The sequence below is a fragment of the Cynocephalus volans genome, chromosome 6 (genome assembly GCF_027409185.1).
Source record: "Cynocephalus volans isolate mCynVol1 chromosome 6, mCynVol1.pri, whole genome shotgun sequence".
Taxonomy (NCBI): Eukaryota; Metazoa; Chordata; class Mammalia; order Dermoptera; family Cynocephalidae; genus Cynocephalus; species Cynocephalus volans.
In genome coordinates this window covers 103,300,685-103,319,470 of record NC_084465.1, presented here as the reverse complement: position 1 = coordinate 103,319,470, position 18,786 = coordinate 103,300,685, and the positions used below count along the sequence as shown (strand labels likewise).

Genomic DNA, 18,786 nt, shown 5'->3' with positions numbered 1-18,786 from the left:
GGAGCTTAAAGTCAAGTAGGGAGGGGAGAGGTGGAGAGGAAGGACAGACAGATGAAGAGTATAATTACAGATGGTGACACATGCAGTAAAAGTAGGTTGCTTTGAGGCAGGATGGCAGGAGGGGACATGAAAGGTCCTGGGGGAAGCAGCTGGGGGGCATTTGAGCAGAGACCTGAGGTGTGAGGAGGAGGCAGGCACCAAGCTGTTTCAGGCGGAAGGAACAGCAAGTGTGTGCTTCTGCGCTGGACAAGAGCTTGGTGCACTTGCTAAGGGGAGGAGTCTGGATTTTATCCTAATCACCATGGGAAGCCTTTGAAAGATGGAGAAAGGAAGAGAACTGTGAAAGAAAGTTTAGTAGGAGTTTCTAAGAACAAGAGGAAACGGCTCCTTTTCTTTTCATTCTTTTATTTATTTTTAGTTAAGGATGTAAATGAAAGGATATAGGCCTACAGATGGTTTCATTTGTTAAATTCCCACCACACGTTAATTCCTGCCAACTGGAGAAGATGGCCTAGGGAGTGAGTGTGCGTGTGTCCCTCAGATGTTTGGAGATGCTGGGCACCCACTGTGAGTGCTGGTCCATCTGAGACTGTCCTAGTCAGAGGGGCTGTGTATGCAGGACCACACTCTCGTGTGCATGATTCTGTAAGTTTGGTCCAGAGCCACACCACAAACCCACTCACAAGGGTTGGCTCCTTCTTCAGGGTAAATGGTGCATGCCTCTGTTGACTTACCATTTTATGATGGCGGTACTTTAAAATTATGACCAGAATCCGATCACCTGTCTCCTCCACCCCTACCATTGAGCGTTGCAATCTAGTGCTTCTATCCTTCCCTGCTAGAGTCTATTCTCATGGCAGCCAAAGTGACCTTAAAAAAAAGAACGAGGCTGGCTTGTTAGCTCAGTTGGTTAGCGCACATTGCTGATAACGCCAGGGTCCAGGGTTCAATCCCTGTACAGCCAGCTGGCAACAAGTAATTAAATTAAGAAAAAAAAACCAAATCATGGGCCAAGCCCGTGGCGCACTTGGTAGAGTGCTGCGCTGGCAGCGCGGCGACGCTCTCGCCGCGGGTTCGGATCCTATATAGGACTGACCGGTGCACTCACTGGCTGAGTGCCGGTCATGAAAAAAGGACAAAAAAAAAAAAAAAACAAAAAAACAAATCACACCACTGTGCTGTAAGAGCTTACCCCACTCCCACCTTTCCTCCCTCATCCACAATTCTGCCGTAGATCACTTCTCTATGTGACATTCACCTTGCTGTTCTTCCAGTAACCAAGGACACTCCAGCCTCAGGGCCTTTGCACTGGCAGTTCCCTCTGCCTGGAAGCATTTCTCCCTGGATAGAGTACTGACACCCCTACCCCCTTAGTTTCTTCCTCTGTATAACAAGGTATTACCATTTATGCTCAAGATGTTGTAGTGAAGACTCCATGCAGTCATGTGCCACATAAGGATGTTCCAGTCATGGTCAATGATGGACCACATATATGATGGTCCCATAAGATAATGGCTATACCACATAGCCTAGGTGTGTAGTAGGCTATACCATCTAAATTTGTGTAAGTAGGATCTATGATGTTTGCACAATGATGAAATCACCTAATGACACTTCTCAGAACGTATCCCTTTAAGTGATGCACGACTGTATATAGAAGAGGCAATTATATAGCAATTACATATGCTTATCCGTTCCCTTCTGTACCCTTCCTTCATCTGCTTATCAGTTCCTTTTGTAACTAACTGTGAATCCATTCCCCACAAAGACATACAGTCCGTGGTTATAAAATGTCTTAGGTTGTCAACCAAAGTAAAACAACCAGTTAGTTGAGAATTAAACAAAGGTTTATTTGAGAGCTCATTAAGACTGTAGCTGGGAGACACAGATTTGAGTGATCTTGAACATGTGCTCCTGGAGAACAAAGGGAAGTCAGGGGGTATTTAAAGGAATATGCCTTTGAAAAGGAGGGGGCAGTACAAAAGTTGATTGGTGTTAACATGTGTCAAACAGCCTTGTTCATAAGGGACTGGACTCATAATCTGGGACCTTCTGGTTTGGCCAGAAGTAGGGAAAAGTATTGAACAGTGGTTTAGTCAGCAGTTGTTCCTCCAGGAGGTCGTGACCCTTGGTGGTGCTGAGTGCAAACTTCCAGAATGTTTTCAGTTAAGACGTGCCTGAAACTCAAGCTGAGATGGTTTCCAGGCTCCATTTTAGGTGCCTTGACAGGATCGACAACATTTTCCCTTGTCAAGGTATTAATGATTTGGCCTTAACCTTATTAAAACCAAAAATGTACCTAACCCCCAGTGTTGGGCTAGTTGTAAGCAATTACCTGAGTAAGCCTCGTCCGTGGAGATACTGATTTTGACTATGTCTGGGGTGGGTCTCCAGAATCTGTCTTTTTGACAAGCTTGAAGCCAATTCTGAGATGTGGGCAGGCTGGGAATTTCTGAAATAGACTACTGGGACACAGGTCACGAGAGTGACACATGCTTCTGTGGACTTTGTGTCCCTGGGCCAATTTTCTGCCTAAAGAATAGGTTCTCTGGGCTGGCTGGTTAGCTCATTTGGTTAAAGCATGGTGTTGTTAACACCAAAGTCAAGGGTTAAGATCCCCATACCAGCCAGTCCCCCCATTCCCCACAACCCCCCCCTAAAAAAAGGGTTCTCGGCACTGGCTCCATGTGTAGCATCACCTGGAGAGCCTTTTAAAAATCCCATTGAAATGGCTGACTGGTTAACTCAGTTGGGTAGAGTGCAGTGTTATAATAGCAAGGTTGAAGGTTTGGATCCCGTAACAGCCAGGTGCCAAAACAAAACAAAATTCCCATTGCTTAGGCCCGTGAACAGGTATTGCCATTTTCAAGGTTCACAGGGTGATTCTAATGTGTAGCCAGGCTTGAGCATGACTGCCTGTTAAACCTGCAAAGGGCTTGCCCTGTGAGGTAAGAGCTTAGATTCTCAGCAGCATAGCCATTTGATGCGTGCTCTGCTAATGCAGTACCAGCAGAGGGCACACAGAGCAAATGTGTTATACTGTCCCTTTGTTCCTGAGTTACAATCACAGATCTTCACTTGATGATGGGAAATAGTAACCCAGTAGGGCAGTACCTGGGAGCTGTTCAAAAAAGCCAGAATCAACAACAAAAGTCACCTGTGCTCAACCCTTGCAGAATCTGGTAGAACTGGGCCACTGGTATTTTTATGCTTCCCAGGTAATTCCAAGGCACCCCAAGTTTTGAGAATCATCACCCAAAGCCATGCAATGGCTTCTCAGAAAATAGAAGAGGACTTCATAAAGCAGCTTCTCAGAAAATAGAAGAGGACTTCAGATTTTTTGGGGGGTGGATATATTGGCAATTTCCCCCATTTAACAATTCCCCCCCATTTAATTTCAAAATAATTGTCTTCGTTCACTTGGGCTACTATAACAAAAATACCGTAGACTGGGCAAATAGCAAACATTTATTTCTCACAGTTCTCGAGGCTGGGAAGTCCAAGATCAAGGTGCTGGCAGATTCAGTGTCTGATGAGGGCCTGCTTCTTGATTCATAAACATCTATCTTCTTGCTGTGTCCTCACATGGCAGAAGGGGTGAGGGACCTCCTTGGGGCCTCTTTTATAGGGGCACTCATTCTATTCATGAGGGTTGAGGATTAGGTTTCAACACATGAATTTTGGGGTGACATAAATATTCAGTCTATAGCAATAATCTAATAGAAATACCCAAGCATACATACAAGGATGTTCACAGAAGTATTTCTAATAGGGGCAAAAAAACCCCAAACTGGAAATAATCTAAGTATCCATTAGTAGGCAACCCAGTTAAATAAATGTTGGTAGCTCCATATTACATAATACATGTGGCCCTTAAAAAGAATGAGGTTGAACTGTATCTGCTGACGTGTAAAGATGACCATGGGGTATTTAAGTGAAGAAAGCATGTCACAGAACAACGTAATTCTCTGTGGTATTATTTGTGTTTTTTTAAAAAATGCATACATTTCAAATTGTTAACAGCAGTTACACCTGGGGAGAGCATTAGGGATGGGAGGGGGAGGGTAGATGAAGTCTTCCACTTTCAACTTTATATCCCCCTGGTACTGTTTAAAATTTTCATAATAAGCACATTGTTTTTTAACAAATGAATACAAATGCTGTAATCAACACAATCTCTTCTTCCCTCCCTTTCCTCTCATGCCAGCTTTCTAAGCAAAGAGAAAAGTGTCTCAACCATGAATTCTGATTCTGGACTCAGAAGCTGAGTAGACAGTAGGAAGTATGCAGTCATTGAGAAGCATCTGTGACATAACCATGTTTGTCCCTTGTAGAGTGACTTTCCTTCCTGTCTGCTGAGAGTTGTCTGGACTTTGCCTCCTTTTCCCATATGCTGTGGCTGCATATAATTTAGAGGCAGGAGACTGGGTGGTCTGTAGCACGTCAGTTTTCATATGGTTGTCATCAAAACCACAGAGAGGTCTGCTCTGACTGGTGATGATGCTGCTGTTGTGCACGGCGTGTGGCAATGGAAAGCACAGCCCAATGACAGCCCATTGTCCTTCCTACACTGGTCACTCAAAATGAGATTTACCTGTCATAGGATCAGATATCTATTGCATCTCCCATTATTAAATAACCATGTTTAATGCACTCCCCAGAACAGATTTGCTGGATTCGCTGCCTGCAGGGGACAATCTGGGATGAATTACCGGAATAACTAGGGTTGGAGCTTTCCTTTCACTGCCGCTTTTTAATTCAGGACTTGTGAGTTCCTAAATGGAAAGCAACAGGGTCTCTTTGAACCCCAGGCAGAGTCCAACTTTTATGGCTTTGTTTTCATCCTGCGGCATTCAGCTGTAAAATCTTGCCTGATCAATATTAATCAGGCAGGACAGATACCATCTGGCCTTGATTTGTACCAGCTCTAGGGACAAACGTTCATTTTACTGTTGAACAGTTGAACTATACTCAGGGATGCAGCTGGACTTGTACCTGTTTTGGGAAGTAGAATTTTTTTTTTAAAGTTTTTCTATTTTTGTTTCTTTTAATTTTCTCTTTGTGTGCGTGTTTATGTATATCTTTGGGAAGTAGATTTAATACATATGGGTGAGAACCTAACTCTGACAAATACAATATTGTTGTTTAGAACATATGAGAAACACACTCAGCTATTCATAGAGAAGAAGCGACAAAAGAAACTACCATCTATTAAACACCTACTGTGTGCCAGGCAATTATTACGATTTTATTTAACCCTGTCAACAACTGTGGGAATTTGAGAACCCCTAAGTGGCAGCTGGGTAGGGTGAAGCTCCTGGCTTCTGAAGCAAGACCCTTCACCTGCCATGACCTTGGGCCAGTTATGTCACCTCTCTCTGTGCCTTGGTTTCCTCATCTGTGAAGTGAAGCTAATAACAGCACCTACCCAGGGTTGTTGGAAGGACTAAATGACTGACTGCATGAAAAGCATGTCAGGGGGCTGGCCGGTTAGCTCAGTTGGTTAGAATGTGGTGTTATAACACCAAGGTCAAGGGTTTGGATCTCGAACCAGCCAACCACACCCGCCTCCGCCTTCAAAGAGCACTTGAAATAGTGCTTTGTCCAGGGCAGCACTCAATACATGTTAGCTAGCATTACTATCATCATACCCATTCTGCAGATGAGGCTCAGAGAGGTGAGGGGACTTGCTCGAGGTCATGCAACTAGAAAGCAGCTCTGCTGGGTCATTCTGCTGCCTGGTCTGCCTCCCAAGGCAGGGGTAAGGACAGACTATAGAAAACAGTGACTTTTTTTTTTTTTTTTTTTGTCTTTTTCGTGACCAGCACTCAACCAGTGAGCGCACCGGCCATTCCTATATGGGATCCGAACCCGCGGCGGGAGCGTCGCCGCGCTCCCAGCGCAGCACTCTACCAAGTGCGCCACGGGCTCGGCCCGAAAACAGTGACTTTTTAACAAAGAGTATTTGACCTTGAAGTCCTGGTGTCTTCAACCTATCTGCCTTTGGAATGTGCGTTTTGGAGCTCATACTTGTGCTGATCAGTTCAAGGCCAGTGGTCAGGCTGGCTGGGAGAAGTTCCTCAAGTGTTGGACAGTCGTGGTCCTCAAGTCTTGAGTTGACTGCATGCACATACACACACACAATCTGTCTACATGCTAATATGTCATCTTTCATACATGTATGTATCAAATCCTGGCTTTCAAGCTGTTTGATTTTGGGCAGGTTTCCTGAACCTCTCCAAGCTTGTTTCCTCATCTTAAAAATAAGGTATAAAAATACATACTTACAGGTTTGTTGTGAAAATTATGAAGCACCAACAGAATATGCTTGACATAGTAGCTGCTCAACAAATGATAATTATCACTATTGACATGTGATTATTTAAAACAATACAATTAATGGTAAATATTGCCTTCCAAGTTAATGGTTGTTTCACAGACTTGTTGGATGTCTGAGCTGGAAGGAACCTTGAAAATATGTGGTCCAAACCTTTCATTTTATGGGTGAGAAAAGTAAGGGCCATAGAGGGCTACTGAGACAGCTGGGGGCAGAGATGAGGCAGGAACCCATGATTCCCAGTTCCAGGTCAGGACACAGGAGGACAGAAGGGCCAAGTCATTTCCACAGGTGCTCACTAAGTCCCTCTTTTGTGCCTTCCCCATATTGCTTCTGCCTACCAATTTATTCCAATCAGTCACCAACTTAGCACCTCAACCAGCGATTCAGAGAACCTGATTTAATTAGTTTGAAGTGGGGCCCAAGCATTGGGATTTTTAAAAAAGCTCTTTTGGGTGATTCCTAAATGCATGCAGTATTGAGAATCATTGTCCTGTATGTTTTGGAGTCTGTGATATTCTTTCCCTCCATCCCAATTATCACTGTCACAGCCCAGGCCACCAAGTTGCCGTGACTGCGATGGATTCCTAACTGGTCTCTCTGAGGCTCTTCTTCACAATGAACACTCAGGACAGTCTTTCTAAAGTGCACCTTGGATTACTCTCTTGCTCCAAACCTTTGACAGCTCTATCTTTGACTGGCATAGAAAGCCCATGTGCCTCAGAGTGGCGTAGAAGGTCCTCAAGGATAGGGTCCTGTTTCTTTGGTCCCATCTCCAGCCTCTTTGGGTTTCCTGTCTTTGTGATCTGTTAATACTGAACTCCTCAGAGACGCCTGCCCTCTTCCGCCAGTGCACCTTTGTTTAGCTGTTCTATTCTGAAATGCCCTCTGTCCCTCCTCTAAGTAACTAGAGCAAATACTGCTCAAAACCTGAAGATGAAATTCAGGGTAAAAATGTGAGCTGAGGGTAACGTCCGCACCTTGTCCACCTCTGTGTCCCTGTCACATGGTATGTTCCCGAAGAACTTAATAAAATAAATGGCCTCATGGTGATTCCTGAACCCAAGGCAGACAGGCAGGTAGAGTGTTCCCCCAAAGACATCCCTAAGAGATATAAAATAGGTGCTTTGTAAGTACTTGTCAAATAATTATTAAGAAAACCATTTCCAACACCAAAAAGTTGATATTTGCTCTGATGTTTCCATTATAAATATTTTTTTAATTTAAGAATACTGATTAACACAGGAAATAAATTTAATTCATGGAATTGTGCATATGGTCATCAGTTACATTGTGACATGTTAATTTATTATTTATTGGCACTGTCAACATAATACTGTAAACAAGATCACTTTGTATGTGTAATTCTGCGATGCTCCCTAGCTATGGTTTTCTACCATGAGCTGATATATATATATAGATAGGTATAGATATATAGGTATATTAATGTTGTACACAATTTTGCATGGTTACTGAGCATCAGTAAAAATTATAAAAAAACACCCATTTATAATAAAAGTGAGGATGTGCTAATAAGACTTGCTATTACTGGACCTTGTTTTCTGTAAAAGTGACAAGACTCACTAGAGACATTTACTAAACTCTATGGCACTAACATGGGATGGATTCATTTCCAGGCCACAGAAGCACTTCTTCGTGGGCTCTGCCCTAGACAGTAGCCTGCCTGCTGGGCTCCTGTGTTTTCACCAACTCTTCCAAGTTTCTACAATCTTGAACTCTTCTTTTCCTTGAAATTCTTCTAAACTCCCACCCCCGCAAAAGAGGATGTCTGAGGAATTCCTTATGCCTAGAGTCAACAAGAACTTGTTGATAAATGGCTTAAAATTTTTTACGAGAAGTAATTTTCCTTGGTTAGGAGTGAATAATAAATCTGGAGATAACTTTCCAGATAAAATGATTTCATTCCTCTGTCAGTGCCCCATGGGGAGAAAAAAAATATTGGAGCTACTCTCTCCACTGAAGAGAGCCAAGTTTCTGGTTGTGCCCTGGCTTAAAACCCTTTGGACTCCAAGAACCTTATTGAATATTTGCACCCAGTGCTAAGGATCTCAGGAGAAAGCACACTTAAGCCAATAGATGAATTATGGTTTGGTTTGCATTTTGCTTGTTCAATAAGCCCTTGAACCTTGGGGATACTGCCTCTAGAATCTGGCTCCCCACTGAAAAGTGTGAGACCATGAACAGAGGTGTCTTCGTACATGTTGTTACCATTCCGCAACACTCTTCCTTGCCTTGTCTGCTTGGCGAACTCTTGCTCATGCTGCAAAACCCCGCTCAAATGTCACTTTCTCTTTGAAACCTCCTCTGACCCTCAGGTGGATTGGGTACTCCCTCTGATTTCCCAGTGCGCTCTCACACACCTCTGGTATAGTACCTGCCACTCTGCTTTAATTGTTGGTTTAAGAGTCTGCTGTTTCCAACAGGATGTGAATCCCTTGATAGCAGGGACTGTTTTATTTTTTTCTGTATTCGTAGTCCCTAGCACAGGGCCTGGGATGGTGCATATTCAATGGAAGTTTGATGAATGAATGAATGAATGAATGAATGATGAATAAATGGATATAAAAATGAGTGAAACCTTGCAGAGAGAGGGAGGCATACATCTCCACTTAGCTGGCAGTGCAAGTGACGTTAAACATGGCAGAACTCCTTATTCGAACTGATGGATCAGCACTGACTACAAGAATACAGAGCAAACCAAATTCATAGATCTGTCCATGCCTGTTAAACATGTCAGTGCCTTTCATTCCTCAATCAAAATAGGTTGATGATCAAGTCTGCTGAAGTGTGGAAGTGGAAAAAAAAAGACAAACCCACTTTGAGAGCTTTGGATGATTAGTTATTAAAAGAACAAAGAATGGAGATGGAGAATACAAGCCAGACTTTCTTAGTCTACCCACTAAATAATACTTCATTGCTATATGATTATCAATGCTCTTTTTGGGAGCATTTGAGGTCAAATCAGTTCCAAGAATGTCTCACCTCCAGCAGAGATACTGTAGCCTCCCAATTAAGCACTGAAGTATTATCTGTCTGGTGATCTCCATACTCAGTCATCTCAGGAATTTTGGGGTAAGTACAAGGAAACCACCTTGAACCAACAGACTACTTTTCCACAAGTGGTGTCTTTAATTCATGGTGCTTCCCTCAAGAAGAAATCCAGGGCTGGCCGGTTCTCTAAGTGGTCAGAGCATGGTTCTGATAACACCAAGGTCTAGGGTTTGATCCCCATACCAGCCAGCTGTCCGCTGTCCCCCCGAAAAAAGAACTCGAGGCCAGCAAAGACTCCCTGTGATAGAACAGCCATGCTGTTCACAGGTCTGCTCACGATTGGAGTGAAGGGGGATGAGCGAAAGTGAGAAAGAGCCTCCCATGGCGAGGGGCCTAAAGGTCAGACCCTAAGGCGCCCTGGGAGGCAGGATGAAGTGGCCCTGCTGCCCCAGACCCTGGGCTGATGTCCAGGGTGACAGGTTTGTGCTTCTGACCCTTGGGCCCAACTGTGTCCCCCTGGACGCTTAGGCTGCAGTTTCCTCCCACATAGGTTTAGGTTGACATTTAAAAGGGAGGAGAGAGTTTGGAGAAATGGAGGATATGAGTAAGAACCATCAGTGATGCCACTGGGAGATCCTCCAAAGGCAAAGTCCTGTCAAGGACAGAATTCACAGTTTAGAAGAATCCCTGCCTGCACTGAGAAGTGATCTTGTTCTTAAGGAGGCCAGAGACCACTTCCCCCACCCCCAAGCTCAATCCTCATGCCCCTGCTGGCTGTCCTCCAATGATCTGTCCAGTCCCTCCCTGAACTGTACTTGGGGTGCGCTCAGAGCTCTGGGGGCCGAGTGAGAAGGTGAGAGCATGTTTGCTTGCATAGGGCGAGGGGAAGCCAGCATCCTTGATCTCGGAATATGGCACTTGAGATGGACTAGAACCCAGGAGACCCAGCCCCCATCCCAGAAGCAGGTGTAACTCCCTTGCCTGGCTTCCAAAGAAATTGTTGGGGTCCGTCAAGGGTGGGCAGAAATATGGCCAAGACCCCCATGGCCCTTCTCAAGACTGTGTCCAGGGCTCAAGCAGAATTTCTGGGCTTAAACCAATGTACACCATTGGCTCTGCAGGGAGGAAAATAAAAACCAACCCCTCCCCGGTCCTCCCCTTCCCCCAAGCCACTGAAAATATTTCCTCCCCACAAATAACCCTTCAGTTTATGCATCCGCCTCTGATACTTTTAAGTGAAAACATGAATTAGGCAAACTAATCAATTTGACAACTGTTGAGATCGGGGCTTTCTCAGAGGGTAGTGGGAATGGCTTCTTTACTTGAAGTCTGCTAAGATGTCGCTGAAAATATTGAGGAACAGGTGAGCGTGGTGATCCCTGAAGACCAGTGTGGGACGGAAGCGAATGGATTTGTCGCCACAGCCCCCCAACACCACACCTGGAAAAAGAGGCAGGAGGTAGGTTAGGAGCTTGGGCTGTCAGGGTCACATGTGGGGAGAGCTGGAAGAGAAAGTACGCACATCCGTCCGTCTTTCATTCTTTCCACCCAGGCTTCCACCTGTCCTTCATTCCATCCACCCATGCGTCCTTGATTCCCTTTCTCTCTCCCTTCATCCATCTCGTCCATCTTCTCTTCTCCCCTTCTCTCCCAACTTTGATTTTTTGTTGTTGTTGGCAGCTGGCTGGTTCTGGGATCAAAACCTGGACCCTGGTGTTATCAACACCCCACTCTAACCAACTGAGCTAACCAGCCAGCCCAGGACCTTGCTTATTTTGAAGGGTGACTTCACCATTGTCCTTGTCTAGCTTGTTTAGCATCTTTAAGACAACGTTTTTCTCATTTTAAAAAGAAGCCTAATTTTCCCTGCTCTTCAGAGCTGCTGCAGGGATTCTATAAGGTGGTATAAGAAAAAGACCTGACATTGTGCCCGACACCTAGTAGGTGCTCTGATCTCACCGCAATATCCTCCACTTAAAACTCTTCATGGCTTCCCAGAGCTCTTAGGATAAAGTCCAGAATCTTGAACCTGATCCACAGGCCAATATGAGGTGGGCCAGGCATCCCCTCCCTGAGCTTCTTTCCCTCCAGGCTGTCTGTCCCTCAGCACACTCCCCTCTTTCCTTTTCTCCACCTTCATAAGCTCCATCCTGCCTCAGGTAATGGCACACGTCCTTCCCTCTGCTCAGAATGCTCTTCCTCACCTTCACTTGGCCAATCTGTTCATCTGTCAAGACTTAAGGTAAAATGCCACTTCCTCAAGGAAGCCTTCCCTGATTTCCTGGCCTCAACAGTTCCCCCAGCTTCTTGCTCCTTAGTTTCCTTCCATCTTTCCTAGGACTTATCATAACTGCAATGGATTGTCTGTGAAATGCTGTGTTTACTGTCACCCCTTCTGCTAGACTGCAAGCTTCCTGAAGGGGGGGACCCTAATGGTCTTCTTCATCACCGTGACCATCTTGTGTTGACACATGCACCTTCTCAGAGAACACGTGTTCAATGAATAAATGGATAAAAATCCCACCTGTAACTTTCTCTTCTTTTGAGAAAGGACATTCAGGCTTTCAGTCCACCCCTCCTCTCAGTGCCTGGTGGTATTTTGCACTTAGATCAGGTAACGGTGACAACTGCTAAAGCTCAGCATCCACTCCTGCTCCCTTACCTTTGTTTCTGGCAATTAAAATGAGTTTATTCCGTGTAGATTCATCTGGAGTATCAAAGGAGCAAAAGGTGCCTCGTCCTCTCACTCTGCTGATGAACTGGGGGTACCGGGCCTGCAATGGGGGAGATAAGGCCGGGCTCAAAGCCTGTCACCTGTGTGCCTGCCAGGCTCAATGGCTGTGCCTCCTCAAATGCCTCTCCCCACCCTGGGTCCAGCCTTTGGGCCTCTGCATTGGCTGGTCGGACCGCTGTGGGGTTAAGAGCTCTGGCTCTGGAGACATCGAGTCCTATGTTCAGAACCCAGCTCTGCCTCTTTCTCACTGTGCAACCTTGGGTGAGTCACTTAAGTGGCCCGTGCTTCCGTTTCCTCTTCTGTAAACTGGGGGATAAAAATGCTACTGACCCCAATGGGCCGTGGTGAGAATTAGTTAATGTGTCAACTCCTCAGCCCAGGGCCGGGCACTTGGTAGCTGCTCCATAGACGTTAGCCATCTCTGTTATTAGCTCTTCTAACAGAAAGACACTGGTTCTTCTAGGAGAGGAAAAAGGTTGTCCTCACTTAAGGCTTTGAGATTGGGAGATCTAAGTGTTGAACAGTGGCCCCCCAAATCCACATCTACCTGGAAGCTGTGAATAGAACCTTATCTGGAAATAGGGTCTTTGCAGATGTAATTAGTTACGAAGAGGCCATACTGGATTAGGTGACTGGTGTCCTTATAAGAAGAGGGAAATTTGGACACAGACACATGAACAGAGGGGAGAACGCTGAGTGATGGTGGAGGCAGAGCCTGGAGTGACATATCCACAAGCCAAGGACGCCAGGGATTACCAGCAATGCCCGGCAGCCAGGAGACACGGAACCCTCAGAGCTTCTGTAAAGAACCATCCCTGCTGATACCTTGATTTCAGACTTCTGGCCTTCAGAACTGTGAGAGAATGAATTTTTGTTTTAAGCCCTTCAGTTGGTGGTAATTTGTTAAGGTGGCCCAAGGAGACTCATGCAGGCACCTAGACCAGAGGACCTTTATCTCTCCTTCCTCTGCACTGGCCAAGTGAAGGACAGCAATTGAGGGCCTGGATAACCACAAATAATTCTAGGGTTCAGGGTGCAGAGTTGGAGGAGCAAGTTTATTTCATGACAGCTTCTTGGTAGAAGCTGGAGATAAAGTCGTGTTCTGGTGGTGAGAAGCCAGACAGTGTGCTAGCCTTACATGCATAATCCCGAATCCTCACCCTCACAGTGAAGAAGGGCCCCTTGTGGTCTCCACAGATGAGGAAACTGAGGCTTGGAAGTCACCACAATGCTGATTCTACCCAGTTCCTTGCACTTGCTGATTGCCTGGGAGCCAGCGTCTGGAACACACCCCTCTCTCCCACCAGAGAGGGATCTCTGGGGAAGCTGGGAACAAGGTCTCTTCCACTCTGACACCACTTGGGGCCCTTGTGCACACATACACAGTAGGACTTGGTAACTGTCAACTTAGTTGATAAACGCAGGGAAGTGGGAGCCCCTCCCACCCCCAGAGGCTTTGCCTTCTGCCTCTAGGCAGGCTGCTCTGCAGGCCTGTGGTCTGCACACAAACCTTCCTTGTTTCACCAGTCCCTAAGCTCATTGTTTTAGGGCACTCCTGTAATCCTAACTCCTTGCCTATAGCTTTTTAAGGTCTTGATAGGGAGCCCAAACCCCTCCTACCCCTTCAAATCTGCCAACTCAGGCTCCCAAAAGCAAGATGCCAGGGAAGCTTTCAAGGAACCCTTGTTTGGTGGCACCAGGCTTCACATGGAACCCACTGTCCTCCACACTTCTCAGAGCCAGGGTGCCTTAGGGGCCTTCAAGTTCCCTTCTGGGTCCCTCCAGACCCTGCCCTCATGACTAAGGATGGGTAGCATTCATTGGGACATTTAAGAGACCCACAAAGAAAACATTTCCAGGCATGCCTTTGGCCTGGGCCTTGCTTTTGCTGGGGTAGTGTGACTTCACTCATAGGGTCCACCCCTTCTTCCTGCTCTCCTGGGCCATGTGCTATCTTGCAATTTGACTGTGATTCTCTGTTCTCCCTCCCACTGGCCTATCAAGGACCATCTCAGACCATTCTGATCACTTTCATTTCTCTTCCTTCCTTAGTGCATTTTTCTTTGTGTTCCTGCCTAGGCCCCTTGCTAGGCTGTGAGCTCTGCCCGTCCCTCCTCATCTTGAGAATGTGGCATGACAGCTCACGAAGAGGTCAGCCATCGGTCCGTGTGGACATGGCGGGAAGGTAACTCAGCTCAGAACAAGGGCTGGCCCCAGAACAAGGAGATACCTGCCTGGCCTGGCCCCTGACTATGCTCCACAGTTGGCACAAACAACCCCAAGCAAGGCCTGGATGTCTCCCAGGGAAATAAAACACCACCTGTCACTTCTTCTGCCTGTGCCATTGGACGGTGACAGAGCACCCCAGCAAGAAGGAAGGGTTCAGCCCTGTGCAGAGGCTTTCTCTAGTGCCTTCTGCCCCCACCCCCAACTTCAGTTTAAATTCAAACCTGGTCCAAGAAAAGCCTGTTTCTGGATTCCATCCAGAGCAGTGCCAATTGGAGGATCTTAGCTAAACCCTTCAGAATCTTTGGAATAAGGCAGAACCAAGTTTAAGAACTGGCTGCCTCTCTGCTGCCTGGGCTTAAAGTACTCACCTCCCTAAGACTCCATTTCTCATCTAGAAAATGAGGATAATCATATTTTCCTAACTATAGATTGTTCTAAGTTAGGGTTGCCAGATAAAATGCAGGGACACTCAGTTAAATTTGAATTTCAGATATACAACTATTTTTTTAAAGTATAAGTATGTCTCAGATGTTGCATGGGATATAATTACACTAAAAAATTAGTCTCTTTTCTCAAATTTAACTGAGTGTCCTGTATTGTAATTTGCTAAATCTGGCAGCCCTCCCTGGGATGGGGCGTGTCCCTGGAGCTCATGACTCTGCCCTATATCCAGAACCAAGTCCTGTACCTGCCCCCTCTGGGCCTTGGACTACTGAAATTTAAATTTAACTGGAGGCCCTGCCTTTTTTACCCCTAAATGTGGTAACCCTATTCTGAGGATTAAATGAGATAAGGCACCTAACACAATGTCCAGCACACAGGAAGTTCTCAATTAGTGGAAGTTGTTAGTATTATTGTTAGGCCCTTGATCATGTCAGAGAGGTAAACACTGGCAAAGAACATGGACTTTGAAGTCCACTAGAATCAGGTTCAAACCCCAGTGGTTCTATGCAGAAGCTGCATAACTTTGGAGAAGTTAATAACACCCACATGGCTCAGTTTCCTCATCTGTAAAATAGGCGTAATAATAATGCCAGACCCACAGCATTACTGTTGGACTTAAATAAAAGAGCATATGAAAGTCCCTATGTTAAGACTTGGCATATAGTAGGCTTTCAATAAATGGAAGCTGTTACTATCATCATCCCCTCTCCCTTTATTATCACCACCACCACCACCGTCATCATCACCATCATAACCACCATCACCACCACTGTCACCACCATCATCATCACCATTATCACCACCATCATTACCATCATCATCATCACCATCATCATCACCATTATCACCATCATCATCACCATTATCACCCTTATCACCACCATCATCACCATCACCATCATCACCATCACCACCATCACCATTATCACCACCACCACCATCATCATCATCACCATCACCACCACTATCACCAATATCATCACCACGATTACCACCACCATCATCATCATCACCATTATCACCATCATCATTGCCATCACCACCATCACCCTCTCCATGATTCTGCTCAGGTCATTAGTGACTGGATGCTCCAAGATTCTAGGGAAAGGGCCCTTTGTGACCAGCTACCTAGAGAAGGTCATCTCTCCTCCCAACTCCTGGGCTCTGCTGGCCAGTCCTGGAAACACTCGTTCCCCCTAGCATTCCACTCCTGTCCAAGTCTAGGAGAGTATCGTTTGTGTGGGGGATATGTATGTTGGGCAGGGAGTTTGATATAATAAAGACCAACAGCTATAATAGAGAACTGCACTGTCCAACATGATAGCCACAAGTGGCTGTTAAAATGTGATGAGTCCAATTCCAGATGTGCTGTAAATGTAAGATACACACTGGATTTCAAAGACTTGACATAAGAATATGAAATATCACATTACTTATTTTGTATACTGATGACCTGTTGAAATGATAATTTTTGGACATAATGGGTTAAGTAAAATATATTATTAAAATTAATTTTACCTCCCTTTTAAAATTTCAGTTTGGTTACTAGAACATTTAAAATTATATATGTAGGGCTGGCCAGTTAGTTCAGTTGGTTAGAGCACGGTGTTATAATACCATGATCAAGGGCTCAGATCGCTTTACAGGCCAGCTGCCCAAAAAAAAAAAAAAAAAACTTATGTGGCTTGCAATAAATCCCATTGGACAGTACTCCCACAAAGTGGTAAGCATGTTGAAGGCAGGACGGAGGATGGACTAATTAACACATGGGGGTGGTGAGAGAGAGTGTGATTGGGAGTCTTCAGGCCCAGAAAGAAAAATACCACATGCCCTCACTCATAAGTGGGAGCTGAAAAATGGAAGGAAGGAAGGAAGAACAATCATAATAATACGTTGAACTTTCAGGAGAGAACAGAACTGTGGTTACTAGAGGCAGGAAAGGGGAAGGAGGACGGAGGATAGCGAGAAATTGGTTAATGGACACAAAACAGCTAGTTCAGAAAAATAAGTTCTATTGATGTACAGTCGAGCTAGGCATCTATAATTAACATTATTTTACTGCATGTTATTAAATGACTAGAAGAGAAGAGATTGAAAGTCCTTAACACAAAGAAATGATTATGTTTTGAAATGATTATGTTTTGTAATGATCAATATGCTTAGTACCTAATTTGATCACCACACTTTGTATACAGGTATTGATATTCAACTCTGTACCCCACAAACATGTATAATCAATTATGTTTCAATAAAAAATAAATAAAAATGCCAAAAAAAACCCAACCCCCAAACAACAACAAAAACAAAACGACATATGTGGCTTGCGGTAAATCCCATGGGACAGCACTACTGCAGAGTGGTAAGCATATAGGACAGAGGAGGGACTAACTAACACATGGGGGGGATATCTGAATTTGATCTGAAACGATAACCAGGAGGTCAGGAACTGGGAATGGGATTGGGACGGAGGGATGGGAAGGCATGTGCCAAGGCTGGGAGGCCCGTTGGGAAGTTGGGAATTGCTAGAACAAGGGCAATGCGATGCTGAAGAGCTGAAATGATTTCCTGGGAGCTGTGGGGAGCCATGGCTGGGGTCCCTGGGAGAGCTGGGGTGGGCAAGGCCGGGCAGGCGTACCTGGAGGTCCAGCAGCCCTGTGAGCAGGGCCTTCCCGGCATGGGCTGCGTTAGTCAGCAGATCCTCCCGCTTGATGACACTGATGACCTCGGCCAGCAGCAGGTTCTTGGATGGGTCCCCCAGCCAGGTGTTGAAGATCCGGTAAGGCTGGAATGAGGAAGGGGTGTTGGAAGGGTTCACACATCGGCACACCCTGGAAGGGGCCCACCTCCCCCAGACACACCTTCTCCTCTTTTGAAGAGGAGAGAAATTAACCCAGTTAGGGCTGGGAGGATAACACATATTATCTCACTGAATTCTTCCAACAACCCCATAGGAGGTACTACTTTTAGGGGGACCAAATCGTCCCATGCCCTGGGAAATCCCTCACTCACAAGAAAACCAAGACAGTGGATCCCTTAACATTGTAATCCTCATTTTATAGAGGAAGAAGCTGAGGTTCTGAGAGGTTAAGTGATTTGTCCAGGGAAAACATGGCTTATCAGTAGTGGGGTTAGGACTAGATCGCTGGTAGTCTGATCCTCAACGATAACCCACTTTACCCTCCAACTAAAATATACTTTCTAGATTCTCTTATAGTTAGGAATGGCCTTGTGATCAGGTCTTAGTGTTGGAAACAGAAGTGTTACGTGAGATACCTGGGAAGGTTCTAAAGATGAGAAGAGGCCACTTTGTCCTTCACGTCTTTTTCCTTCCTCCTTCCTAGAACTGAGATGTGATGGCAGGAGCTCTAGAGCCATTTTGAACTATGAGGCAACCTTGAGGATGGAAACTACATGTAGAAATGGTGGAAGGAAGGATCCTGGGCCCCCGATGGCTCTGGGTTTGTGTGTGAGAATCTGTATGTGCACGTGGCAGTACAGTGTAGCAGTTAAGAACACAGGCTGTGGGTTTGAATCCTGACTTTGTCTCCTCCCGCTGTGTGACCTTGGGCAACTTACTTAACTTCTCTGTACCTGATTCCTCATTAGTAAAATGGAGGATAAAAATAACACCTACTTGGTTATATGGTTGTGAGGATTAAAAGTACATGAGAAGTGATCATAACCACTGCTGATTAAATTGATAAGAATTGGGCCTTAGAAAACCTCTGTGACACATTAGGTGCCCATCCAGTTCCTCATTTTTGAGAAAAGAGAAAGTGACGCTTCCTCATCTGCCCTGGATGAAGATAGACAGGCCCGGTTTGACTCACAGCGTTGGGCCTGAACTCCTCCTTGTGGAAGAAGCCCCCGGTCATCATCTTCTTGCTAAAGGTCATTACATCTGCTGGGTCATCCAAGCCCCAGTGCTCATGGGCCCAGAACTTGCCGGTGCAGCCCCCTCCAGTCTGGACTTCATCCACCAAGAAGGCACAGCCGTGCTGGCCCGAGACAGGAGAACAGAGAGAGACAT

General features: G+C 45.6%; 1 protein-coding gene across 5 annotated transcripts in view; it reads right to left on the bottom strand.

The window, feature by feature from the left end:
• Positions 1-10,637: 10,637 nt before the first annotated feature.
• The window catches only part of ABAT (4-aminobutyrate aminotransferase), a 46,131-nt gene continuing 37,982 nt past the window's right edge, over positions 10,638-18,786 (bottom strand). For 4 of the 5 annotated variants that reach the window (XM_063099421.1, XM_063099422.1, XM_063099423.1 and 1 more), the window contains 4 exons: positions 18,587-18,754; positions 17,392-17,538; positions 12,012-12,123; positions 10,638-10,789 (listed from right to left, as the gene is read on the bottom strand). In XM_063099421.1, coding sequence (XP_062955491.1) covers positions 10,668-10,789; positions 12,012-12,123; positions 17,392-17,538; positions 18,587-18,754 — 549 coding nt within the window. In that variant the 3' untranslated portion in view covers positions 10,638-10,667. The remainder of the gene's footprint in view (positions 10,790-12,011; positions 12,124-17,391; positions 17,539-18,586; positions 18,755-18,786) is intronic. The other variant, XM_063099425.1, reaches the window with a different exon arrangement.